General features: G+C 39.6%; 1 protein-coding gene across 1 annotated transcript; it reads right to left on the bottom strand.

The window, feature by feature from the left end:
* Positions 1–853: 853 nt before the first annotated feature.
* On the bottom strand, positions 854–25,662 carry LOC134826868 (KAT8 regulatory NSL complex subunit 1-like). The gene is made up of 9 exons (XM_063839371.1): positions 25,447–25,662; positions 22,625–22,960; positions 17,361–17,792; positions 6,678–6,934; positions 4,438–5,033; positions 3,273–3,339; positions 2,967–3,166; positions 2,533–2,720; positions 854–2,374 (listed from the first exon to the last, which is right to left on the bottom strand). The coding sequence occupies exons 1-9, from the start codon at positions 25,618–25,620 to the stop codon at positions 1,844–1,846; spliced, it is 2,781 nt and encodes a 926-aa protein (XP_063695441.1). The 5' UTR covers positions 25,621–25,662; the 3' UTR covers positions 854–1,843.
* Positions 25,663–27,117: the final 1,455 nt, after the last annotated feature.

Here is a 27,117-nt window from a genome sequence, read left to right as displayed (position 1 = left end):
CTTTGAATGAAATTTCAAGAAAAACGTATTTTAACGTATTTTTGACGTATTTTATTTCTAAGCAAAAATACGCAAAATACGGCGTATTTAAAAAATATCTCACGTATTTTTCAACTCTGGATTTATGTGTAATTTTTTATTGGTGAATTTTTTCTGAAATTATCCTTTAGACTAAAGTGCACAGCTCTTCAGGCGATAGCGAAACATATAGAAAACTATAGATTTTATAAAAGCTCTCTTTCTCTTCTTACTGACGCAATAAAATATAGTCAGGCGGACTCATCCCGGAATTCAGGGGAAGCAGCCGAAGGCTTCAAGTCCAATAATCCAAATTTTTCTCTTTCGTCGTAATTATCGACGAAATTTAACTTCTTTCGGACTTTGTTTTTAGACTGAACTGTAGTGTGTAGTATGAAGGATTATCTCTCGAATGATTAAGACTCCATAGTGAACTGACCCTCAGAAGTCAAGTAATGATCGTTTCTAAAAGCTTGCGTAAGCTAAAATTTTAAGCAAAATTGTCTGCGCGCCAATAATTATGACACCCTGCTGTAGTGTGATTTAGAAGTGAAGATATTTAGTTCGCTAATGCGTTGATACACGTTGTTATGTAAACCCCTTTTCTGTTTTCACGCGCGAAGCAGGCCGAAAATAAGAGGTAAGATAAGAGGTATCTGGTATACTGATACAACGTGTATGGTGTAGCAACGAATGCGTGCAGGGATATTGGATATGGCGATGCTAAACCCTCTCGTTTATTAAGTCAGCCAAGTCCGGTCCCGATCCGAAACTTGTCCGGACAGATTACTGGACAAATTTGTCATCTAATTGCAAAGTAAAACCAACATCTTGCTATTTAAATACATAACTTAGCACTGAATAACAAACAGTAATTGCATTCTCGTTGCCATAGCAAAATTCTAACAGTAACAAAACATTTCGAAAGGTATTAAACCGAACTTCACACAATATTTTAGATGGAGATATTCCTAACAATTGCAACAATGAACATTAACTACAGGGAACTACAACGACCCATTTCTATGGCTACTTAACATGGTCCCATTCCCCAAACTTTTCATAATCTGAAGGACATGGTCTCCCAAGACTGTTTAAAGCGTTACATTTTGTCCCAGTTCTGTTGAGGGAGCGGTGACCTACCTAGACAGTACGTAATGCGGCAATTTTATTTCTATGACCACTCGCGGAGAATAAATTGTTAATTTGGTAAATCATGCACTCTATGTTATCTATCACACAGACGGGTCATATTTCACAAATAGAGTTTTATGCCTTGATTTGAAATGTTAACTTTTACTTACCGCACACAATTAATTCTAGTCCAGGCCATAACCCTATCACCACCCGCACCCGTGACCCGAACCCTACAGCTGTCCGACCCCTTATTACCCAATTTAAAATGCCGAAGGAATAAAGTCTGTTTGACCAACAAAACCAATATTCCGTATTTCCTAGAAAGGATAAATGGCGAGACGACGACGAATTAGGTAGTAATCTAGATTTATTGACCGTTCACTATGCATAAGGATATCAAAGTTATAGATACTAGCCCATTTTGAGAAATGATATCGTATGATCGTCGAAATGACGTGACATACTCGAGCTGATGGCAACAGAAACTGATGGAAACTCTACAGCACATAGATTAGGATGAAAAACCGAGCCGGCTTGTTATAAAATGGAGAACAGTGACCACAGAACCACCAAATATTTCCAAACAACTTTAAGACATAGCCCCACCTTCAAACTGGCATTCCAGATGCTAATCATTTAATTTCGATAGGTTTAACGTTAAAATAGCTAAAATGTTGGTTATAAAACTCTACGAAACCGCAGTCGGATAATCCGACGTGTGTTTGCTGGCACGTGTCCGACGGATTTCCTCCTCAAGATACGTGACGTTGTTTCCATTGTTCTTTCGTTGGGCCGAAGGCACCCTGGACCGCTCGGCCTGAGCTGGTGCTCTCTTATCAGGGTGATCCAGGAGAGCGATTGTCCGTTTGTCTGACGTAGGGTGGGGTGATGGTTTATTTGAGGGAGACGGTAGCGATAGGTTTGACGGGAAGCCGTCATCTGACAAAAGCAGAGCGGGCGACATGAGCTCGGTGTTAGCTCCACGCATGCCTCCTGTTGCGTTTATCTGCATGTTGATAAACCGCACCTTTTCCAGTCTCTCACAGCGAGAATGAAGACGTTCGAAAACTTGTTGTGAATCCTCTTCGAGTTCGTCTTGGTTTTCAGACTTCGCCAATTCGTTCAACATATCCTCTGTAATAATGCGAAACTTGGGGATCTCGATTTCCTTGTAGCGTGGTCGTTCAATCCTGGCTGGAGCAACAACACTGAAGTCGACCTGAAGATTACGAATCGTTCAAGGTTAACAGCAAAGTTTAAACAGGTAATCAATCACAGATTGAAATAATGTCGTAATAGCGGATTTGAGGGTTGCAAACCACTTAAATTGCTGACAGTAAATCACCGACAGAACCATGCAATTTCCAAGAAACCTACCTCGATGTTGTGGATATCGAACTGGTTGAGTTTCTTGCGCTTGTCCGAGTGTGTGGGAGAGGATGCGCGGGACCCAGGTTGTGAGTTAGATGTTCTGTACTTCTTAATCATGTGCTCGACGGTGGCACCAGGCATACTTCGTTTCTTTGTTAGTGGCGTGTGCGGTTCTGGGATACTTCCAACCGACGCTAAGGGAGATAAGAATTTAGGGGAAACGAGTTTCTAAAGCTGCAGTTGTACTCCTTTATAAAGTCAAATGTACGTGATAATAACACATAACTACCATGATCGACTAAATTTCACAATGTACGAGTGTGTGCGAACAGATGGTCAGTGGTCATATCATTAGCTAACTGAATGAAAGTGGGAATGAAATTATATAACCGTGGCTTACATAATTATCAGTTTTCCATTATCTTCTCAATTTAACTTACATTCAGATGTAATTATAGCGAGATTGGGAGTCAGAGGAGTTGCGTGGTTAGTAGTAGAGGCAGAAGGAGTTAAAGGGGTAGGCGGGGGACCACTTTTAACATCATTTGATACAACATTGATCTGCAAAATATCCTCAACGACTGGTTTTACTTTTTCTTTTGGAGTTTCACATCGAGGTTCGGGAGGGGGATGCAACTTCCTGCAATTAATTTGCGCATTACAATAGATGAAATCCAAAAATTGAAAGAGTATATCGCTCGTAAATGTGAAGTTAAGATAGAAGCGGGTCTCGCGGGATTTTTTACCTGTTGGCTGAAGGGAAGAAATCAACGCCAGACAGAAGGGGAGTTAGATGAACATTCAGGTGAGTTTCTGAAAAGTAATGGTAGTTACTAGTTACGATTTTGCATGTATATATTTCCACTTTTTGTCAATAAAATAATTCGTCCTTTCGAAAACTTTAAACTTCTCAGCCTTCGTATTTACTTGTTTTGTCTTTGCATCCTCACATAACATGCTAGTCGGCAGAATCTTGTGGATGCTGGCAGTATGTTCTACTGCCAGAATGACGGCGCGGCTTTTTAGCGCGCGTAACATACTGCAGGCGCAGAGGGTCCTTTCAATGTAAATTGGACAAAGAAAAGCTCTTTAGATACTAGCACCACGCGGCAAACACTTCGATGTGGACTTCCCGTATGTGCATAAATTATGCACACAGTCTATGTTATTCATGGTTGGTAAGCAAGCAGTGAGTTCCAACCCTATGTAACTAATGAGGACCGTAGCCTTTGCTGGGAAGTTATAAGGTGACAGTGGTTTGTTTCAGCATGACGTGAGACCACCTCATGCTGTAACACATCTTATCAAGATTAGCTCAGTGCATGACATGTACTAAAGAACACAATACACTGTGGCTGTAACTTGCAGCGGAAGGAGGTTCCTGCTTAAGCTTACGATACTATTTATTTGGCACGAAATCAATATTGCAATACGGCCATTGTTCGTATAGTGTATAAAGTGCAGGACTACACGACATTCTAAAACAATATCGGAATGTCGTGTGTTCCGATATTGTTGTAGAATGTAAGTGAAGGCGACATGTTATAGTTGTGAGGGAGAAATGTCTTCAGTTCACATATTTTTCAAGTAACTGACAAATCTAATACTTCTTATTTTTTAAATGCATGCGAGGATTAATATCATACGGTGCCATGAAATATCAGGGAAGATATCCGCCGATATCTGTGACGTAAGTCTAAAAAACAGAAGACAAAAGAGACAATTGTGACGCGTTCCAACTTCCATGTTGAAACAAAGCGCCGGAAAATTGATTGGGAGTGGATGCTTTAAACTTGAAAATTCCTCAGTGGTAAAAGATAGGAATTTAAATTCCTATATTGGTTAAATACTAAAATTGGCGGTACAGTCAAATTTAAACTTGAAAAACAAAAGTATGCAGATGCTACAAACCTGATCGTCTAGATAGAACAGGGTGGTAGGAAGTGTCGTGTTTTAGATCATCTGCCGGGTAGGATCGCGACTTTTTGTTGCAATGCTTGCCTAGCACACTGCAGCGCAGCGGCACATTTTTCTGCACGATACTACGGGTGTGCTCCTTGGCGGTGAAGACATTGCGTCGCACCATGCAGGCGAGGGGACGGGTCCGGGCGCATGTGTTACCGTCTATCTTAGAAGTTTTGTTCATACGTTTGTGCTGGTTTGATTTGAGGTACATCTCCTGGCCAGTGCGGGACATGTCGAATTTAAAGTTGTTTTTCATCATGAGAGAGGGGTGGTTATGATATCCGTTGAGAGGGGGTACCATGGCGGGGTGGTGCGCAAACTTGTCCGGAATGTGATCCTTCATGTAGTGATCGTTTGGTAGGAGGACCACTTTCTCCTTCTTCTCCCGATAAACGCTCAACAAGTCACTCTCGCGCCGCATCCTGTGCTGCAGGTCCTCATATTGTCCCCGTATCCAGGTCCACTGCGCAGCGATCTGCGCCCGTTCCCGCTCCCACCGCTGCTCAATCGCTGTCAACTCCGTTCGATCAACCGACTTGTCGCTGAAAAGAAAGAAGAGTTTGAGGCAGACCGGCCAATGACAAACTGTATATTGTTTACTATACTATTGATGGCTGTACATAGATCTGGTATCATTATACTCATCATCGTGTCATACTATTGTCTAAACGTATATATGATCATTGTGCTAGTACTTCATTCTCTCTTTGTAATATGATATAAATATACATCCCCATTTATGCATCATGCATAGTATGACAACACTAACTGCCTGATAATTGCAACCACCCAAATGTACTGCAATTTGCTAATTAGACCAGATCGCGTACAGAGTTTTGTATTTATGCAATGAGATGTACGAGACCCAGGCTTAACGAATGAGCCTGGAGAGAAAATGGGAGTAAGAGACGGTGGGAGTAATAAAATGAGCCCAGAACTTGTAATAAAATTAGCCACACCAATGATGAGATGTGGTCCGACACCTGCTCAACACGACCCTACATATTATCACAAGTCAGCAGCATCTTACAGTAACACAGTCACTTTACAATATGTGCTCCTCCGAAACGGTTAAAATTACCATCCAAATATCCGAATACATTCTCAAGACATACTATAATCATGATAATAATAATATATATTATAATATGTACCAGCTATACCCATTACCAATGCTTACTATTGACAGGCAGATGATAAGAGAATGTGTGTAGAGCCCAATATATTTGGTGGTTGCTATGGCTGGGTAATGTGTGGTATTTTACTGTGGAACGCCAGGGAGGGTGAGGTAATATTGTGTGAAGTTGGTTGGTAGTGTGTAATGTAATAGAAAGAGAGGGAACACCATGGGGCCACTGTGTAGGCGTAGAAAGTATCAAATATGTATGATATTCGGAGAGGGAAGTGAAAGGAGAATCAGGTATTGCAAGTTCTGCTGTATCTGGGGTTTCTTTTCAGGTAGCATGTGCCGAGATATGTTTGGTATCACTGTTGTTAAATAATATGTTAAATAACTTAGAAGTGTCCGCTATTTGTATCAGTATGAAGCACAGAGCTGCTATTCTCATCAAATTTTAAAGGTGTATCCAGTAACTCATCAAATTTTAGTGGTATATCTCATGACTCATCAGATACGCTGCTATTTGATGTTCAAGCCTGGCAATTAATCGGGCTGTTCTCTGTTCAAACCAAGAATTTATATATGTGAAAGTCCTCTGTAATTAGTATCGGAGAATCAGGTGCATATCTCTCTCGTATATCATAGATACGAGAGATTGAGATACTAGATACGCGGTTTAGGGGCCGTTTAAATAGCCCAAAGTTGCTACTTATCCCACTTATGGGCTTATATAAATTCCCTTTCTAACGGATACCATTGGAAATGCTTACATGGAAAAGCCTTTGACAAGATCTAGAAAATGTGACCAAGAAAGCGTGAATTGGAAGATCGGATCTTGAGTTCAGAAGTTAAAGCCCAAAAAGAGTGTGATTTCGGCATTTGGGTGTGGCATTTATTTGACTAAGCACTAAGCAGTTATTTATCCTTAATAACTCCACAAGTAAGAAAGTTACAGATCTGCAACAGGTGTTAATATCTACAATGCTAGACCTACATTCCGCCGAATAAGAACCAGGTAAATATGAGGCAATAAAGTATAAAACGAATGCCCATGATAATATCTAACCTGACGTTATCGAGATTGTTTTCGTCCTCATCGGAGCTACTGTCGGTCTTTTCGTCGTCGTACCTAGACAGCATCACACTGGTCTCGTGCAACAGTTCCTCTCCGACACTCACGCGCAGCTTCTCCATCGTGGAGAACGCATGTCCGTCGATGGGGGGCTCCGAGGAGGAGGGGGTGCGGTGCGAGATGGGGCGCGTGTGCGAGGGGGGCCGATCTTCGAACTTGTGCTGACAGGGTAGTTGCTGTTTTGGTTCCACCTGAAAGAGCGGCAGTTAGTTAACAGTTAATTCATATCAGTGTACACTACAGATCTAGGTACGATAATAATATTTACATGTTATAACTTATAAGCAACAGACAGTGGTCGTAAGACAATTAACTTTTCCACTTCTAAACATTCAGGTTGATATTTAAAGGCTGGCAAAGCCAGTTGTGCCAGGTGAGACGTGTGAATTTCAGAACATATTTTCTTTTCTCGGATAACCTAATTGTTCGGGCGGGTGTAACGTCACGTACATATGGTCGGTGGCGGGAGGTGCAGAAGCGGCAACAGTGCAACTTCGCTACATAGTATATGTGTAGTATGGCGTACTGCGACCCAAACTAACACTTGTGAGGGTGCTAACCCCGGTTTTAGCGGGCGGTTTAAAAGTTGAACTGATCACAGGAGCCCTTCACTTCAACACATCAGTACTTATCTACTAAAAGTTTACTGATCAGTTTGATGAAGGGGGTCCCAGTGGTATAACGTGCAGAACACTCCAGGTCTCCGTACCTGATGTTATGATAATAACGAACTTCCGCCCCCTCCCCTCGGTGCAGGCACGCTTATTGCTCAGCTACCCTCTCTTATACTTTATCTTCCGGTTTACAATGTACACTTACAGTACTACCAATAACCTTATATATATTATATTTACGTTAAGTAAAGTCTGATTAAGACTCGTGACACTCAGCAGCAACCTCATAGAGTCCCAATGCGGCATAATGTGTACGCTTTTTTGTGACTTAATGAACGTTTTAAAAAAGCATCATAACTTTAAAACTTCCATTTCAGTGATAACGTTATCAGAATAACACATTTAAACCATTGCTATTTGTAAAGTAAGTATGTTGCAACCTCAATTTTAACAATCTATTCTCACTGCTGCACTGAGTGCTGTGGTTATATGAGTCAGATTTATTGTATTACGAGAGAGTACGTGTGTACAATTTATTAGCAAGCATGAGTCAGAGATTGAAGTTTCAACGTGAAGAACAGAATGCCGGAGTTCTGGCAGTGAAAATTCAAGGTTCTTCAGAATCATATCTTTAGAGGAATTCTTAGACCTTTTCGAGCATCGATAAATATTAGTTTTAATCGTTTTAACCACGCCTTTAAAACCACAAAGAGATCGTGGCAGTGGTACGTATTTCTTATCCTAAAGTAGGCAAGCTACAAGAAAGCTTTACACTTATATTTAAATAGTAGTTGGACTCTAACCCTTGTACTTTTAAACAGCTTATTAGGCAAGATGTTCGACTCCAAAGCTCTGATGTGTTCCGCAGACTCTTATGAAATGTTATCTAGACCCAGATCCGGTTTCAGGGGACAGATAAGCAACACCCACCACCGTTTGTATGACACGTGGTATCGCTGGATGCAATTTAGGTTATCTTATTCCACAAGCCACGGTATTTCTTTATATACATATCTTTCAAGAAGGAACGAATGCCAATAATATGAAATATATTGGCTCTGTTATTATCCCATAGAAGGAAGTCTTCAAATTAAAGAGCTTTGTTTTAGCTGTGTAGCTCTCAACATTTTTTCTTCTTGTGGAAGTATAATACATACTCTGAATGTGATGTCCTGAACTAAACATGCAGAGAGGGCTACTACCAGATTTTAACCCCCTAAAAGCGGCTATCATCACACTTTTACAGGACTTGTAACATACAAGGAAATAAATAACCGAGTATATCACACAAGTACCGCCACTGTTATCATACAGCCAGAGTACTCGACACAAAGTTCCGAGCCGTGTAAAATACTCAATATAAGATTTGTGTGAGCTCTGTTCTCCTCCTCGACGTTATGATGTAGTATGCGGAGGAGCAGGACGACGAGAAGGAGGAGATTATATTTTAGTACTCTAAAGACCACAGATCACACTGTAGTCCGCTATATATATAATATAAAAGTACAAAGGCTGTTGAGATCTAATCGCCTGATTGGCTTCCCAAGGAGAGTATTAGATTTCAGAAACCACGTAACAGCCACCCTGTATCAGCTTACTTACTCTAGCTCAAAATTCAGCACGGCCTGGTTAAAAACTTTGCAGCCTTTTCTTATTTAAATTACTCATCGGACTGGAAAATATGATGTTATTGTTTCGATTCAATTAACTTTCGACTTTCGGGCTTTTAGGAGTGTTGATGACGTAAATCAGAAGAATCTGACAAATATTGAAATTTACAGCAGTCTGAGAACTCTGTTCTGGAGAATGGATCCAGGGGGGCCTGACAGCAGGGAGGCAGCTCACAGAACAGCGGGCTGTTAAGTGGGCTCCCAAACAGACAGTAAGGGAAGTGCTAAGAGTTGTGTATTTCCTGGCTTGTCTACTGCCACACAACTAACACACATTCAACAGGGCAGGGTGCGTGTAGAACTAGTTGTTACTTGTACATCACACTGTACACTACTAATACTATCAGCTAGTTGGGAGCACATTGTACATTGTACTTTCTCTCTCTCTCCCTCTCTCCCTCTCTCTCTCTCTCTCTAGCATGATACAGAAAGGGAGATAGAGAGAGAGAGCGAATATAATACCCTACAAATACAGCAACGTCGTGTAGTTGTATGGTAGATCTGGACAATACGTTAATAATAATAATACTACGTGATGTGTAGTACGCACAGTGCAAATTGTGTGGTAATTTCTAGAGCCGCACACGCTCCACTCACTTAATTGGACCATGTTGTTGAGACGAAACATTTTCTTGTTTGGAACTTTCTAGAGAGCCGCAGCTGTTGTAAACAGATAAGATAGGTATTTCTAGAAACTTTCAAGTTATTGCAATGCAACACTTAAGTTGGTCATGAAATATGGCGCTAAATTTCATAGTTCAATAGCGGCCGAGGGAGGGGTAGGGCAGATATCATTAGAGTGTTTTAGGGGGATAGATATTTGTAGATTAATGTAGAGTGGATAATCCACGAAAAAAGTGGATGACATTCTACAAATTTATACATTTATCCCCATTTATCTCCAAAATTTCAGTAGAATTTCTGGGCACATATTTGAGATTACATTTTTTGTAGATAAATGTAGATATTTGTAGATTATTGTCAATGGATAATTCACGAAAATTCTACAAATTCTACAAATTTATACATTTATTTCCAAAAATTCAGTAGAATTTCTGGGCACATATTTGAGATATACATTTTTTGTAGATAAATGTAGATATTTGTAGATTATTGTAATGGATAATTCACGAAAAAAGTGGATGACATTATCCAAATATCTACAAATATCCACTTGGCCCCCCCCCCCCCCCCCCTGTTTTAGTTCCAGACTCTGATATTGGCTTCAATTTAAAAATATTACCTTGGTAGTTGATCTCATTTATTAGCTCCTTATTAAGAATCGTGCAGCCAGAATAACTGAGCGCGTACGGACGAGTTGAGATGTTGGAAACAAACATCAAAGCCCCGAGAAACATTTAAAGAAGCTGGGCTCTGTAAGTATTAAATTGTGTAAGTCTTTGAGGAGTTTAGTGCCAGTTTCATTGAACAAGAAAGTGCATCGGTTACAGGAACAGGTTGAGAGAATTGTTAAAAGGTATAATCACTCCATGGCCATGTGCATGGTTGATCTTGATCCGATAGCATTGCAGGGTATTTCTGGATACTGAACTTAAATTAAAATTTGCTGCAGTATCGGGTTATACTAATTGTAACGATCAGAATACACAGAAAGAGCTTTAGAGCATTACTTGGTTTCGGAGGCCCCCGAAAAGTGGTCTCTATGTTTTGGGGATTTAAGGGCGCACAGTGCAATACAATTGAACGGCACTACAAGTACCACGGCACAGGCAGCACCAAACTTAGTCTAATTATCACGGACAATTTGGAAAGTTACATTTATATTCCATTACAATTCCTTGCGTTTGACAAAGCATTTGCTCACATATATGCACTATTTGTGTCCTATAGAGCTATAGCGCCCTGGGCACAGCTGAGTTAATCTACAAACTTTAAATTTTACAGATATTGATGAGGATACTGACAAGGAGCTTGGTGTGAACTCTGTTGCAAATGAACGCCCACACAGCCGACTAGTGACCACCCGCACAGTATTCCGATTAATTACAAATGGTGGAAATTTTTGACAACATGTTATAGTAAGTTAGCTTCAATCGAGAAAGATTTATCTTTGAGCGAAGAAACTTGTTTAGAACTTGAAACAAGCTTGATTTAACACGATTAAATCCAAATTCTGAACCATTCTCTCATCCTCTAAATACAGTGCAGGATTACGGTATTTGGTGCACACAGATGACCAAAGCCCCCCGCGACGGTTTCTAGGCCAGCTGACCAGAAACGAACACGTAATCCAAAAGTAAAGTCACCTAATTTCCCTTTCAATAAGACCTGTATGACCAAACTAATGTGCAATGTGTGGACGTTGATTTACAGACCGTTCGAATTCATTATTTCTAAAGCTGCACAACTTTACTTTGTATCTCAAAATTACGACGATTTGCTTAATTGCTCCCAGCTATCTCATCATCTGAATATTAATAAGATATATGCTAAATAGCGTCTGGTGCATGCTGTATCACAGCGACAAGCTGTACATACCTCTATTAATAGTACTTACCACTAAGAACTTACCGGTTCGCGGAAAGGTTTTATAGGACGCAACCTAGAATTTTACCTTACTGAACTAATTCATACTAACTTCCTTGTAACATAAACCACTGTGTGCGTGATAAAACAAATTATAAAGAGGATCGTTTCTTACTTCTCTCAGACTTGCACCACAGTCTAACAGCATATTGGTTCTCAATGAGGGGAATAATAACTAGTAATTGCAGACCTTACCTCAATTTTGAATGCCTTATGAATATCAATGCCTCATTAATTTCAATCTTTGATGAGCTATTATATATATAGGTAACAAAGAGCTCAAAGGGTTTATTCACTTAAACGATGTACAATTGTTCACAGTTACCCCACAACACTAGCTGACACGTAAACTACCATATATCTACCCCTCTAGTAGCGCAACAAGCCCGCTCATACAATAATATCCCTTACCATAGCAACTACACTCCCAGCCTTCAATAGCAATTACGTGTCCAGCTCGGTACAGCTGAGTGGTAGTTACGTGGGTCTGTGATCATTTAGCTGGCAAGTGTTTGGGAGTTACTGGCAGCCTGCTGCTGGCTGCCGAGCTGCTGCTGGCTGCTGTTTCTATTATCATAGCTAACAACAGTAGAGGTCAGCTGATGCAGGTCAATATAGTTTAACTGTTTATTATATATATTTTGCAGCCTATAGTGAACACCTGTGGGGTGTGTGACCTGTGTTCTGAGGTTGAGACCTCTCTCTCTCTCTTGCTCTCTTTAGGCTTTCATTTAGCAGTAGATATATTTATACTCATTCAGGTTAAAACCTGTTTAAACAAATTGGTATCACTAATATATTTCAGCCTCCACTAATCACACACGCAAATATTTTCGGAGTCTCAAATATCGTATGATCTCATGATATAAAGATAAGTTCAGCCGCTGAGTTTAGGAAGTTACACTCACTTGAATTTACATGCTTACCAGAGCGTGGATACGTTAGGTATAATAGGAACATGGCGTCATGTGTGATTGGAGAGCGGGGGTGATGGTGTCATAATTTTATGGGTGTGCATTTCTTGTATATATAAGGTGTTATGGTTGTCGGGGGTTTAACATAACATAACATAATATAATGGAGTTGTAATAACTTTTGTAGCGGAGAATTTCTTGTAATTTTAGCGGAGTATTTCTTGGAAATTTTTAATTATAAGTTTTGTGAACACATAATTTCTTCTGGTCATACTCTTAACTCGGTAAGAAAGACCTCATTAGTTCTGTACATTATAAATGTACACCATAAACGCGTACGCAGATGTAGGATTCAGTGTGAAAGAAAGCTGAATATTGAGGAATAATGAGGTGGGCAAATTACCAGAAACATTTCTGTGTACTATTGTGAGACTACCCTCATCTAATAAATAAACAATATATTTCTACGTACATTTTAATATAGGCACTATGTCGTGAGCGGAGATTATTGTGACAAATATTACATGTTATCGGAGAGAGATATAAAAGTGTAGTGGAGAGCGTCGTGATGTGCGGAGATATCATTCGGCAGGCGGAGCTGAACATTCAGGAATTTAGACAAGCAATAAGATGAATGTGGCGTGTATTTTAAAATGGATATGTACACTAATACTGCAGTAATGTAATAACATGGCTCTCAATGCGAGAGAGCTTATAAGAGTGACTTAGAGAGGGTGGGGGAGTCAGTGCTCGCTAGAAATGGGGAGTCATTGCTCGCTAGAAATGGGGAGTCAGTGCTCGCTAGAAATGGGGAGTCAGTGCTCGCTAGAAATGGGGAGCCAGTGTTCGCTAGAAATGGGGAGTCAGTGCTCGCTAGAAATGGGGAGCCAGTGCTCGCTAGAAATTATGGGGAGTCAGTGCTCGCTAGAAATGGGGAGCCATTGGTCGCTAGAATCACACAAACATTCTCGGTAATTGCAGGAGAAATACTCATATTAGGACAACATGTTTACTTAGGTCTTAGACAATAATGGGGTTCATTAATTGGACTCTAATGAGTGATTATTATGGTCATGAATCACATTATGTGTAGTAATCCTAAGGAATTATATGGAATTATATCAATTTGCTGTGGACCTGGGATCAGACGAGTGAACAATAATGCCCCTATCGGATTTCGGGTGACAATGCGAGGGGACCACTGCAAATGAGATTAGTTCAGTAAATACCTGTTATAAATCTTAAACGCGAGCACACTCTTGGACATCCAATACTACAGCCGGTCCGGGTAAAGAGCTTAAGAGGCCCAGAGAAATTGTTGGAGGTTATACGCGGACACCTGCTGCTTTACCTTCCACACATTAACATTACACACATTTTATTGCAGATACCTCCACCTTCCCTACAGATAACTGAACCTTCCCAACAAGGGGGAACATTCCTTGAATTGCGTTTATGATGTGTTTGTACACACTACATATCACCATGTTAGCAATTCCAGGAATGTTCAAGTTATTCTACAGCCGGGTTTTTGTAAGTACTGCCAGGGTAATTGTTGTAAGATTTTACATATTTCTCAGGGGTACTGTCTGCTGGCATACTGCCATATATTTCTGTCAGCAACCTTTTGTCGAAACGCTGTGCTTTTCAGGAAAAAATCAAGTACAACTAATTGTACTCAGACATATTGGATTAGCGCTTGTGCACACCATCTCGCGCCTATTCCTTCCCGCCAATTTCCTCGTGCAAAATTTCTTTTAGAATGATCTCTAAAAGAGTAATGACCAAAAACGTCCGAGTACTGAGTACCTAAGCTGTCTTTCGATGTGATCGCACTGCAAACGTAACGGCAATGACACATATTTGATGAGTAGTATATACACTAACATATAGCAGCAGGCAGCCGCTACATAGTTTGTAACTAGCGAATAGTTTAACTAGCGGTAACAACTCCTGTGTAAGCAGTTCACTACGCATGACATATCATAAATTCAGCTCTGTCATACTACTACTACTACCTCTCCGGTATTTCTGAGTTTAACTTCCGTTATAAACACTAACCCGTTTAGTTGCCCAAACAGAACATCAGATATATTTACACCTGCAAATATAGAAGCTCCCCTATATTTATAGGTGTAAAGAATCTCCTATTTCCTTCTCTCTCTCTCTCTCTCTCTCTCTCTCTCTCTCTCTCTCTCTCTCTCTCTCTCTCTCTCTCTCTCTCTCTCTCTCTCTCTCTCTCTCTCTCTCTCTCTCTCTCTCTCTCTCTCTCTCTCTCTCTCTCTCTCTCTCTCTCTCTCTCTCTCTCTCTCTCTCTCTCTCTCTCTCTCTCTCTCTCTCTCTCTCTCTCTCTCTCTCTCTCTCTCTCTCTCTCTCTCTCTCTCTCTCTCTCTCTCTCTCTCTCTCTCTCTCTCTCTCTCTCTCTCTCTCTCTCTCTCTCTCTCTCTCTCTCTCTCTCTCTCTCTCTCTCTCTCTCTCTCTCTCTCTCTTTCTCTCTCTCTCTCTCTCTCTCTCTCTATTAGGCTCGGAGCCAGGACCCCCTCAATCCTCATAAAAAAGTGTAGTTTTCCGGGTTTGTTTTCCATAAAGTACACACACACACACACACACAAACACATGTTGAACAGTGGTGGAGAGAGTGGCTAATTAGCGTGTAATTACAAAACACTCTTACATCCGGAGTGAGTGCTACACTCGGGTAATTAGTACCGTGTACAAACTAACACTAAGTAGTAGCCCTCGCTCCTCACTGCGATTAGTTGTTAGCTGCTAAGTGAGTGTAGTGTTGTGTGTGTGTGTGCAACATGTTTAGAATAAATTATGAGAGACTCGAGGAATTTATTATGTATTTAGGAGTGGAATATTCTAGATCATTTCTAGATAAAATTCGAGGTCAAGTTTTTGAGGAATACAATCACTGTACTAAAGCTAAGATTAGACTTTCTATAGATCATTTCTTGGTAAGGTTAGAAATATACACCTAGCATGAAATTAGGATCAAGTATTCACTTTGAATGAGTCATCGTTACCTAAATACATACACGCCCATATATTATCAGTATAATGCAGCTAAATTGTTCGTAAGTAGATAAACCTAATGAGTAGGTGACGTGTCAATTTTGCATCGAATTTCAATATTCTATTATATAGTAAGCAGGAGGGTCATTATCTAATTAGCTAATTAAAAGACCTCGCCTAAGTTACAATTTTGACATAACGACATCTAATGAGGTATTTAACATCCAGCTGTTATTTTGAAAATACCGTACAAATGATTGTGTACATATTATGAGGTTACAGGTCTGAATTTCAGAGAAAGAGAATGCCAATCCTTTAAAAGTTGAAATGTGATACTCCGAGAAAAATATCCTCTGGACGTGCCAAAGATCACCTTTCGTTAATATGTACACACAAAATTATCAATATAGGAAGACGTATAATACTGCGCTAGTCGACACTATCTGACGAACATACGACACACTCTAAACCTTTAATACACACTCTGACGAATTCTATTTCCTTTGCTGACACACACACACACACACACACACACACACACACACACACACACACACACACACACACACACACACACACACACACACACACACACACACACACACACACACACACACACACACACACACACACACACACACACACACACACACACACACACACACACACACACACACACACACACACACACACACACACACACACACACACACACACACACACACACACACACACACACACACACACACACACACACACACACACACACACACACACACACACACACACACACACACACACACACACACACACACACACACACACACACACACACACACACACACACACACACACACACACACACACACACACACACACACACACACACACACACACACACACACACACACACACACACACACACACACACACACACACACACACACACACCTAATAACTATGTAGGCTGGACGTGTAATGAACTTAACATGCAGATTATTAAGTTACACAAAATGTGAGGCAGACCAGCTAACCTCCGCCACTCTATTACTACTTACCCTTTCAGCTTCTAAACAATACGATAACACCACAAGGGAGAATGAGGGGCGGTTCCCACCAGCCACGTTTATGCGGTTTATTTATTGATTAGTTTATTCGGAGCTGAGAGTCACTGGTATCTCCCACAAACAATGGGATATTGTGCTCGTAAGCTCCCGCTCCAGTATATATAATGATATTATACGATACACCTACAAGCTTTGTGAATAAGCTTTTATCGTTTTATATATAAATGTTTATAGCAATTCGTCATAAGATGTCATTATATTATATAATACACAGGGCCCCGGGATATATAGCTCAAGATAGCTAGTGAGCCTCGACACACAGAGCTAGAGCTAAGGCTATTATTATACAGCATGTCCATACATATTATGTCACCATTATATTTGAAAATAATTGATCGAAATCAATGCCTTGTGATTTGACGCCCAAGTGCAAGAGGAGCATGTATATTAATGTAAGACCCAACAATTAAGGATGAAACTTTCTTCGATGGAAGAGTAACGTGACAATGTAATGCTTGACGCATAAAAAGTTCGCGACGGTGCATTAAAACTTCCGTTGGAATTATAAGTTACGACGAACGAGCGACCAGAAAGCCAAACAAATCACGTTAAATATGAACAACTAAGAATTTGATCTGAGGCGAGCATTGTACGAGACACAAACACTTTGAAACTCTATAAGCGTAAATAGGGAGAATACACCCTGTACTTAGTGTTCGATAGGCTTAATCTTTAAGTTGGTAATATTGCAAGTAATATAAATACACTGTTAAATAATATTAATTACCTGATTTTTGATAGCATGTTCGTCGAACTTGTCCAACTGACTGACAATATGCCGTACCAGCTCCCGAGTCTTGTACCTAAACAGTCGCTTTGACAGTACGTTTAGTCGCTCTTTCAACGAGCTCTGCCTGTCAGATAGCTGGGCGAATGTCTTCTGCATTTCACAGTTCTTGTGTTTTCCAGAAGATCCCGTGTCTTTCTGAGACGACAGTGTCTCTTTTTGAGAGGGCGTCTCTTTTTGAGAGGGCGTCTCTTTTTGAGAGGGTGTCTCTTTTTGAGAGGGCGTCTCTTTTTGAGAGGGCGTCTCTTTTTGAGAGGGCGTCTCTTTCTGAGGCACCGTTTCTTGGGACGTGGTGCTGACAGCAGATTTGGATGTTGTCTCGACTCCGCCTGCTTGCTTGTGTTCACGTTCCGATTCGTTTGTCTTGGGTGACTGAAAAAATAATGAGTTAAACAGATACAGACACAATAGAGAGACCTGCCTAAACCAGATGGTAGCAACAAACTGTCTTTGTTTTCCATAAAACTGATTGGATTATAGATCAGTATGTAATTAACGGCTACTAAAGACTTGTTACACCCTCCTACAGTCTACAACATCTCACATCCCAGCCCCCGTGTGGTATTTGCAGGAAGAGTGAGAGAGTTAATTACATCACCACACACTTACTCATTACACAAAAAACATGTGACTGTGATATATTCATTCTTTTTATGTAGAGACGCCAGTCAGGTTCAGTAGAATATCACTTACTACACGTTACAATATATAATGACAGAGACACTATCTACAGATTTCCCTCCCAGACAAATTAAATCAGTAGACTTTGTGCTGTTTTTTAAAGTGGGCAGTACAACGTTTTGTTTTGTAATGTAACAAATGTTGGGTGGTTTTCAAGGTCAAGAACTGGCCCAAGAATATAGAGATATTTAACAGAAATTAAGTGATTCCTCATACTAGGAAAGGGTTAAAATAAACAGCAAGAAAATCGCTAAAAGCCCATCATATGAGACATGCGTCATTAAATGTTTATGAAGCTCATGTGTCGTGTTGTGTCTGCCGAACAGTGAACAGTTGTTATATCCTTCATCTTTAAAGAAATTGCAGAATGCAACTTAACTCCAGGTCATAAACCCAGCCACAATATGTACTATTTCAATCCGTCTGTGCTGTGCGTAACCTTGACGGTACAAAGGTTGACGGGTCCATTTCCCAAATTAAATACCAATTGTAAATTTGATTTTGAATCCAATTTCAAGGATATGCCTTCACACATAGAATTCAAAGTTACTTGAAAGTAACTTAACTCAATCAATTTAAAATACTGCCTGACAGGAATAAAGAAGTCAAGCAAAATGTTTCTTGCCGTCGCCCCAAATATGGTCTGATCTCGAGCAATAATCTGCTATATCAATGATTGAGAGGGCAGCGACTATGAGGGCAGGTGGTGTGTATCACAGAGGAGAGGAGGTTGAGAGTGACATGATGCAATTTGACATGTCCTCAATGAACTGGCTCCATGTTTTGTTATGAGGGTGTGTAGGCTGGAGAGCGTGAGGGGGTGTAAAATATTGTAGTAGCTTCTAACAGCTGTTGTTAAAGATCAGGTTTCTCGTGGAAGTGTTCATGAAACCCAGACAAACCCTTTGGCCTTTAATCCACAGAAACCTTTTAACTCACTTAAATCACCCAATGGTATAAATAATTTGGATTTGGTCGGCTAAATGTTCATCACGTCGCATTCCGGGAAATTGGTGTTCATTAGTTTGCAGATCAGATAATTAGATCATTTAAAGTGAGATTAGAATGAATTGTGAACTTGATTTAGGAGAATTTGAAGTAGAGTTTAACAGTTCAATCACACTAGACAGCGTTTGAGTTTTCAGATTTTAGTAGAAAAAGGAGGCAGCGTGACTCTAAAGTTTTCTTTCAACCACCCAGTGTATTTATAGCGACCTCAAATAAAACAACTGGTGAGTGAGAAATGTCACACCACCCCGCCGTGTGTATCACAAGTCACAACACAGAGGTACAATATACACATAATATATACAGGGTGAGTTGAAAATAGTGTGTAGAAAGTAAATGGCTCTAATTTTTTTGACAAATGAAATTTCCACTTAATTTTTGCATATTTAGGTAATGAAAATATTTAAATATTATAATAATGCAATAAAAATACTTAATAAGTATTAATTTGCTCAACCCATTGTCCTTTATTGTTGATAGGACATGTTGATAACGTGTAAGACAATTGTCTATAGCCGACTTGACTGTATTAAGGGGGCGGGGGGGTCTTCGTGGAAATGTTCTCAAAATCGACTTTTTAGTTGTTTCTGATAGAGGGGAGTAATATCTATCAGATGCTTTTGATCCCGTGGAAAAATATCGTTCCTAGCCGAAATCAATGCCGGTCAAAGGTCAGCGCGTGCACGTGTTGGTAATTGTATTGCGCGAGCGATTTTTGATCGCGTGCCCTGAAAATAGAGTCTAAAAATCTATCTTCTCCTACATTTTTTGAGAAATCACCCTGAAACTTTCAGGATTTGTTCTAGGGATCATTTAGAAGAGATGAGCCCGACAACATTTTGAGATAGGCCTTTAAACATTTTTATTCGATTTTTAAAATCTTGGACCTCGTTTTTTGATGGTTTTTCAAGGTCCACGATTTTCAAAATCGAATAAAAATTTTTTAAAGGCCTCTCTTAAAATTCTGTCCGGCTCATATCTTCTAAATGATCCCTCAAACATATCCTGAAAGTTTCAGGGTGATTGCTCAAAAAATGTAGAAGAAGATAGATTTTTAGACTCGATTTTCAGGGCACGCGATTTGAGAACCCCATTAGGACGAATTTACGAATTTTTGGAAAACTGCCAAAAATCAACCAAATTATGAGTTAGAATCAAATGAGAGGCAAGAATGAAATTTGTAACGTTTATGAACTGATAGCAATTCACCTTTCAAAATTTGCTCCTTCATAAAAAAAATTATCGATTTTTACATTCTACACACTATTTTCAACTCACCCTGTATACATATATACTCAGAGCCTCCCTTCATAGGTCACACATTGCTGCTACTGGCGGAGTCTGGGTCAGTAGAAGACAAATTAGTACATTGTCAAGTAACAGGGTGGTGTGTAGTGGAGAGCAGAGTATACTCTAATCACTGCACAGCAGAGCTATATTATATATATACGGGTGTAGTACACACAGGTACAACACATAATGACCAGTACTATACAATTACAAGTACACACCACGAGGAGGAGATGTTTTACATTTTATGATTAGTAATTAATACAGGTTCATTGGCCCTCCTTACGAAACACCACACAGGAATTAAGCGGGGAGCGAGAGGAGTGTCACACATCACACGATACATCAGGTGTGAGGATAATTAGTCGAGTTCACGGGAATCGGTCTGTAAATACGTGCTAGAGTTGCCGCGGATATCATGACGTCTGGAGATCAGTACTCAGTCCACTATTATCTACAAGTTTGTACTTTAAACTTTACAGTGTTGTAACTAACATTCTCTACACAGTACACTTCATTATTTATTATGGAAAGTCGAAACTCAATAACCTACAATTTATAGATTATAGTCTTTATAATATTATGTCATTCGTCACTAATTGACATTTGCAAATGTTTGCAAATGTTAATTAGTGACAAACTATAGATAAAATTCTATATTTACAGAGAGTACACTGTTTTAAAAGGCAATTTCAGGCACCTATTACAAGAAGTCTTTTGTATTATTTACTGTACAAATTTACCTACGTCATCCGAAGAAATGGTTAAAACTCCCAAGGAGTTAAATTAGCGAGCATATGCTCATATAAATGGTTACAATCGACATATACATATTATATATTTCGTATATTCTGATCCTAATATTCATAATTTGTTATATTTAAGATCCCTCACAAAGTTATTTGACAAATAACAAATAGGACACTGCTTTCAAAAAGTCTTCTAGCATGTACAGTGCCCGGTTTGGAGGTTATTTCTAAGGTATTCTAAGGTAGGCCTAGGTATTTCTACAAATGGTTCAAAAGAATTCCTCCGAGTACCTTAATTTAGAGCACGTTTAGGGAATCGTGGACACAATAAAACTGACTTAACACGCTCGAAATGCATTTTTGAAATACGGAGGATGCTGATAGGTATTAAGTTCGACAGTGCACTTAAATCGCGTATTTAGTTTAATAATTGTACATAATATGGTAGGCAGTAAGCTGGATAGTGCGGTTTAATCACAGATTTAGTTTAATAATTATACATATTATCGGCTTCTTATAGCCGTTAAACCATATACCATTTTACATTAAACTATGTCTACGACTAGCGCTCTATATTCTGCCACAACATCTCACTTCCAAGTAGTGGGTGAGAACATTACATCTCACTTCTAAGTAGTGGGTGAGAACATTACATCTCACTTCTAAGTAGTGGGTGAGAACATTACATCTCACTTCTAAGTAGTGGGTGAGAACATAACAATAACATCTCACTTCTAAGTAGTGGGTGAGAACATTACATCTCACTTCTAAGTAGTGGGTGAGAACATTACATCTCACTTCTAAGTAGTGGGTGAGAACATTACATCTCACTTCTAAGTAGTGGGTGAGAACATTACATCTCACTTCTAAATAGTGGGTGAAAACATTACATCTAACTTCTAAGTAGTGGGTGAGACTTTGAATTCACGGTCGCGGTGTAGCACACATCTTACTGCTTCCGGTACCAAGGGCGCTTTTTTATTAAGCTAAGTGTCCACAATATCATACCTCAGCCTACTGGCACCGAACTTTCTGGCAGGTTTCACGAAAATAGTAGAGCAAATGCTAACTGTTATTCATACTTTTGGGAAGGTGAATATCATGTTCTATTTATTGAAGCCTTAAATTGAATTGTAGTGGAATGAATTAATATTGGACAGGTGATATTATCGTTGAAATCCATCTCAACACTATTCTTCATGTTTGTGAAAAGTTGTGCAGAGCAAGCAATCTGTTGATAGTATAACTATGAGCAACAGAGTTTGTGAGGTAGTAACCGTAATAGGAATGATTGCCATGCCAGTGCAGTTGTATTAATATCAAAAACAGGGCGCACATATATGAAACAAAAAAATGAAAGATCTTATGTGATTTCTTATAATATAATATCACAACAAAGGTGTGCCTCAGCACACGCAATGGAGTGACTATGGATAACACTGACCAGAGGATTTACTGTACAAAAAATAAACTAACCGGAGAGTGCTGAGCGATAGTCTTCACCACAGTTCCAGACACCTGACTGTTCTCGCTGGAGACGGAGGGTGAAGGAGAGGGCGGGTGGCGCTCGGCATGAGGCGAGCGGGACATGGTATTGAGCCACAGCTGGACATCTGGGGTAACCACGTCGGGTGGGGCTGGAGCTGGCGCTAGGACAGGAGTTGATTTGACAATGTGTGGGACCACCAGTCCCGTCGTAGGGGGCTCCTCTTTCTTAACGGGCTGGGTACTTTTTGTGACGTCGTTCTGCGGCTTGGTAGTGATGTCATCTTTCTTGATGAGAGGCGGTGAAGTCTTGATCGCTGGGGGAACCTGAAACGAGTTGAGAGTCAGTGGCCAGGGAGATAGCAGACTGGTTGTAAGACTGGGTAGAATTAAAATAACTGTGACACATTGAGACAGGTCAGTGATAATTAATGATACACAACACAGTAATGGTAAATGGTTTTGTGTGTCTCTGACAATATGCCTGTTAAGTCTGGAAGGAAATGTTACGACTAGACGATGAAGCAAAAACGTGGTGAATACTTATCCCACTAAATGGTGTTGTGACGGTGGAAAATGATTTTAGGTTTGACAGTTGATCCGCTTCAAATCGGCCAATTAACTGTACGGTCGATACTGATGGGTAGAGAATTCTCGTAAATGTTATTACTATTCCAGATTCCTCGCATCGCTACAGTGGGCGGATATTTGAAGCCATGCCATAGTGGAACACAAAATGAATACCTTGCATCGCTACAGCACTACACCAGTGCAGTGATTGAATTGAGAAAGCATCTCCTGTTTAACAAATGGCATTATTAATATCATCTCCGATATTAATGTGATACAATATACGATGTGTTAATGATATCGCGGAGCGTAGTCCTGCACTCACGGGCTCAACAAGCACATAGCAGCAGTGCTACGTATTGGACAAGATGCTGTTGACAAGGTGGCCAGTGTAGTGTGTACTAGTTTTTGAAGCCTACAATCGAATCCAGCGCTACCTCTACGCATGTCACTATAGCTTTCAGATGAGATATCTGATAAATGAAAGAGGATTTATCCTTCATGGCGGAGGATGTTGAGAGTTAATATACTACACTGTTACTGAGTGTTTCCTTTAATTGATGTATTTTCTGAGTACTGAAACACAAGAAAAACTTGACGCGCCAAAGGATAACATTCCTGATGATTTCACTCAGACATTTCTAAAATTTTCTAAACGATTTCATCTGCGAATTATCTTCCTGATACCTCTACATCTACCTGTGCCTGACTGATGAGTGTGTATCATCCTACGTATAGATTACGTGGAAGAATGTCGAGCATGTAATGAGCGCGTGTAGAACTAATGCCTGTTTTCGTGGATACACAGTAAGACAAGACATCAAATTCTGTGGCCGTTACCAGCTATTACGATGAGATCATGGCTGATAATTAGATTGCTTTTCATTTTATTCCCCGACGATTACGTTGCATTTCTCTACAAACAATTACATCGCGAAGCGAATATGTCGAGAATAAGGTCTGCATTTTTTGGAAATTTCGAGAGATATTACTGTTACTTATAGATTATGACTTCGCTTGATGTCGTCGTGCAATGTTAAAGTTTGCAATTAATATCAGAAATTATATACATCCCAATTCATGCAATAGACTCTGCGTGCTGTACACAACAATCTATTAAACGTTTGTAATGGGCGTCGTAAGACTAGACATTTAACTCGATATGGAAACTATAAAATGAGTTAAATACGATTATTAGAGGTAACATGTCTTATTCTGAGAGGTAGCTGTTTATAATAAACGTACAATATTACTGCCTATCGTCGTGTACTCGACTGATTACCAGAGTAGATAATGTCAATGTAACACTGATAACCGAGAAAATTAGAGCACACATTTGAATTGTAATTCATGTTGTGATTACTATTACTTACTTTCATCTACAATCCATATAAAATGTGACAACTTAAACAAACATCTTCAAGGCACTTTAGAGCTTTCGTCCATGCAATATCCGGGATTCGATGAGCAGCGGAAAGTGCTGAAAGTACTCTAGAACTTTCCAAGGAATTGGCTTTGCAGTACAAGTATAAAATATTCAGGGTGTTGGGTAACAAATTTGGAAATTGAAGTTAGATAAGGACTGTGTCACATGCTAGGGTGTTACGAGCATATTGTGAGCCCTCATCAGATGAAACAGTTCCAGTGTGAAAAACAATATGAATGGTGTGATGTGATGGACGCGAGGTTATTAAAAGTTAGATCATGATGGGGAACGTAGTTTGAATCTGTTAATAATTCATTAGATTATCAAACGAACAATAGAAATTGTGAGCGCCTCTAGTTTATAAACAATGGACATTATATAATGGTCGTAGAAATGCGTACAAATTACTATGTATTTCTGGGCCGATGCAATGTACTGGATAAAGTTGATAAATACATTACCGATCGCGATTGTACGTATCGAAAATGATGAATAATTGAACAAATGAATGTGTTCCGGAGTTTAGAATTTCTTGGAGCAGTGTGTTCTACAATAAGCAATCGTATGAATTGTGAGGTGGGCACTTTACTATTACACAATATATTTAAAATATATGTTCAGAGTTGGCACAAATTAACTTATTTATCAAGGCTTTACAAATGGTAGCATTGTGAATAATTGGGGTTTACAGAGCGGAAAACCGAAAACAAGCTTATTCTTGCCAACTCGATAACGTTAATTTATAAGCATAGGAACAAATCAATCACAATCAACGGAGGTTTAAACTATACTCTCTATAGCTGCAGCTTATATTCACCTGAGTTTCAATGACAGGTTTGATGGGAGATTTCGGGGAAACAAGAGATTTAGTTTTATCGGTACAAAGATGCTTGGCGTGATCTCTAACTGGCAAACCACACATGCAGCAGCTCCCCGGGGACATGTAGACCAATGTACGCGGCAACGGTCGAGCAATCTCTAACAGGGCCATCCAAGACAGCCCATAGCTTAATCCTTCGCTGTATTCCACATTGCTAAACGGTATCGAATGTAAAATAAAACTAAGATATACAGTGTCAGAAAAGTAAATTAAGAGAAATTCCCAGCAAGGCAATACGGATAAGACGTCTCAGTCATTCGATTTTGACGATTAAATTATTGTAAAATGGCACAGAAATAAGTGACATTGCTAACGACGAGAGGACGGAAATGAACGATCAAAATGAGTGTTCACAGGTTTCATTTCACAATAAAAGGTCTTATCAAACCTATCGGACGTCAGACATGAAGCACTAAAGCAAGCAAGTCAACTGAAATACACTCAATAATACCTCCTTAGTCAAACAACACAATTTGGAGTGAAATTAATAGAAATGGTCAGATTTCTTGACCCGCTTCGAAATTCACATGGTATTACCTTTATGGACAATAGAAATGATTGGTAGCATTGGCTACAAAGTGAAACAAGTTGTCACGTGACACATTCGTGGGAAACGTTCTCAGTTCATTCAGGTCGGTATTCTCAGGCATGACAACAACTACTGTTCAGCTTGCCAAATGACGAATATCGCGCATTCGAAAATTTTTACTCCGCAAACAATCGTCGTAAACAAACATGAGTTAGTGCGCGGCGCGAAATGAAGCAATAAATACGTAGTTTTTGTTCGCTGGATCTGAAATAAATGACAAGTCCTAACCATTTAAAGAAAATAGTAGGTAGCCTTACCGTATCATATGAAATTTCTATTTAATGAAAGAACACAATGTTTTGGTATAATAGTCGCGGCTTTATGTGATGAATAAATTATTCTAGGTTTATAACCTTTTAAGACGACGCGCGTCGATAATCCATAATTTATAATCAACGTTTTCATATATTTCTCAACGCCGCGCGCCAAGTTGCTTCGCAACTCAACAATGTTTTTAATATTTCATATGAATGTCGTACGAGTATTATGTATTACCTTTTCAATCAATTTGCTGTAATAAAATTTCTCGTGCTGTCAAATAAAACTTAACTGTTAATGTTGACTGGTGATTTGCTTTAATTAGAGCCCTCGCGCCCGTGATCAAACAATCACGTCACGTAGTACGCAAAGACTCATGGTTATATGAAACTGGTGATCATATTAAATATGATTCATATTTGTAAAATATATTTGTTTCGGATACCGTCGACGAATTTTATAATTTACAACACACGTCAGATCATATTTTTTATTTCATATTTGTTATTGAAGAAAACAAAATTGTCTATTTATGATATTATTCGACATATAGTCTACTTTGTACTTGTATTGTCGGCGATCTAAGACAAATGATTAGCGCAATGATACTCTTCTAACGTTCTTTGAAGTAGCGCGCGCCGCTTTCTTTTCAAAATACTTTTGGCCCGACTTTGGATTTCACCTAACCACGAGATTTTTCGTGCTACGTGACTGGTGACGCACTTATTTATACTGCATACTGCACGTTTGCTAGTCTGTAA

The sequence above is a fragment of the Bolinopsis microptera genome, chromosome 2, assembly GCF_026151205.1.
Source record: "Bolinopsis microptera isolate Bmic1 chromosome 2, MBARI_Bmic_1.0, whole genome shotgun sequence".
In the NCBI taxonomy this organism is placed as follows: Eukaryota; Metazoa; Ctenophora; class Tentaculata; order Lobata; family Bolinopsidae; genus Bolinopsis; species Bolinopsis microptera.
The sequence above is the reverse complement of the archived record's forward strand: the minus strand, read 5'-3'. Positions and strand labels throughout refer to the sequence as shown.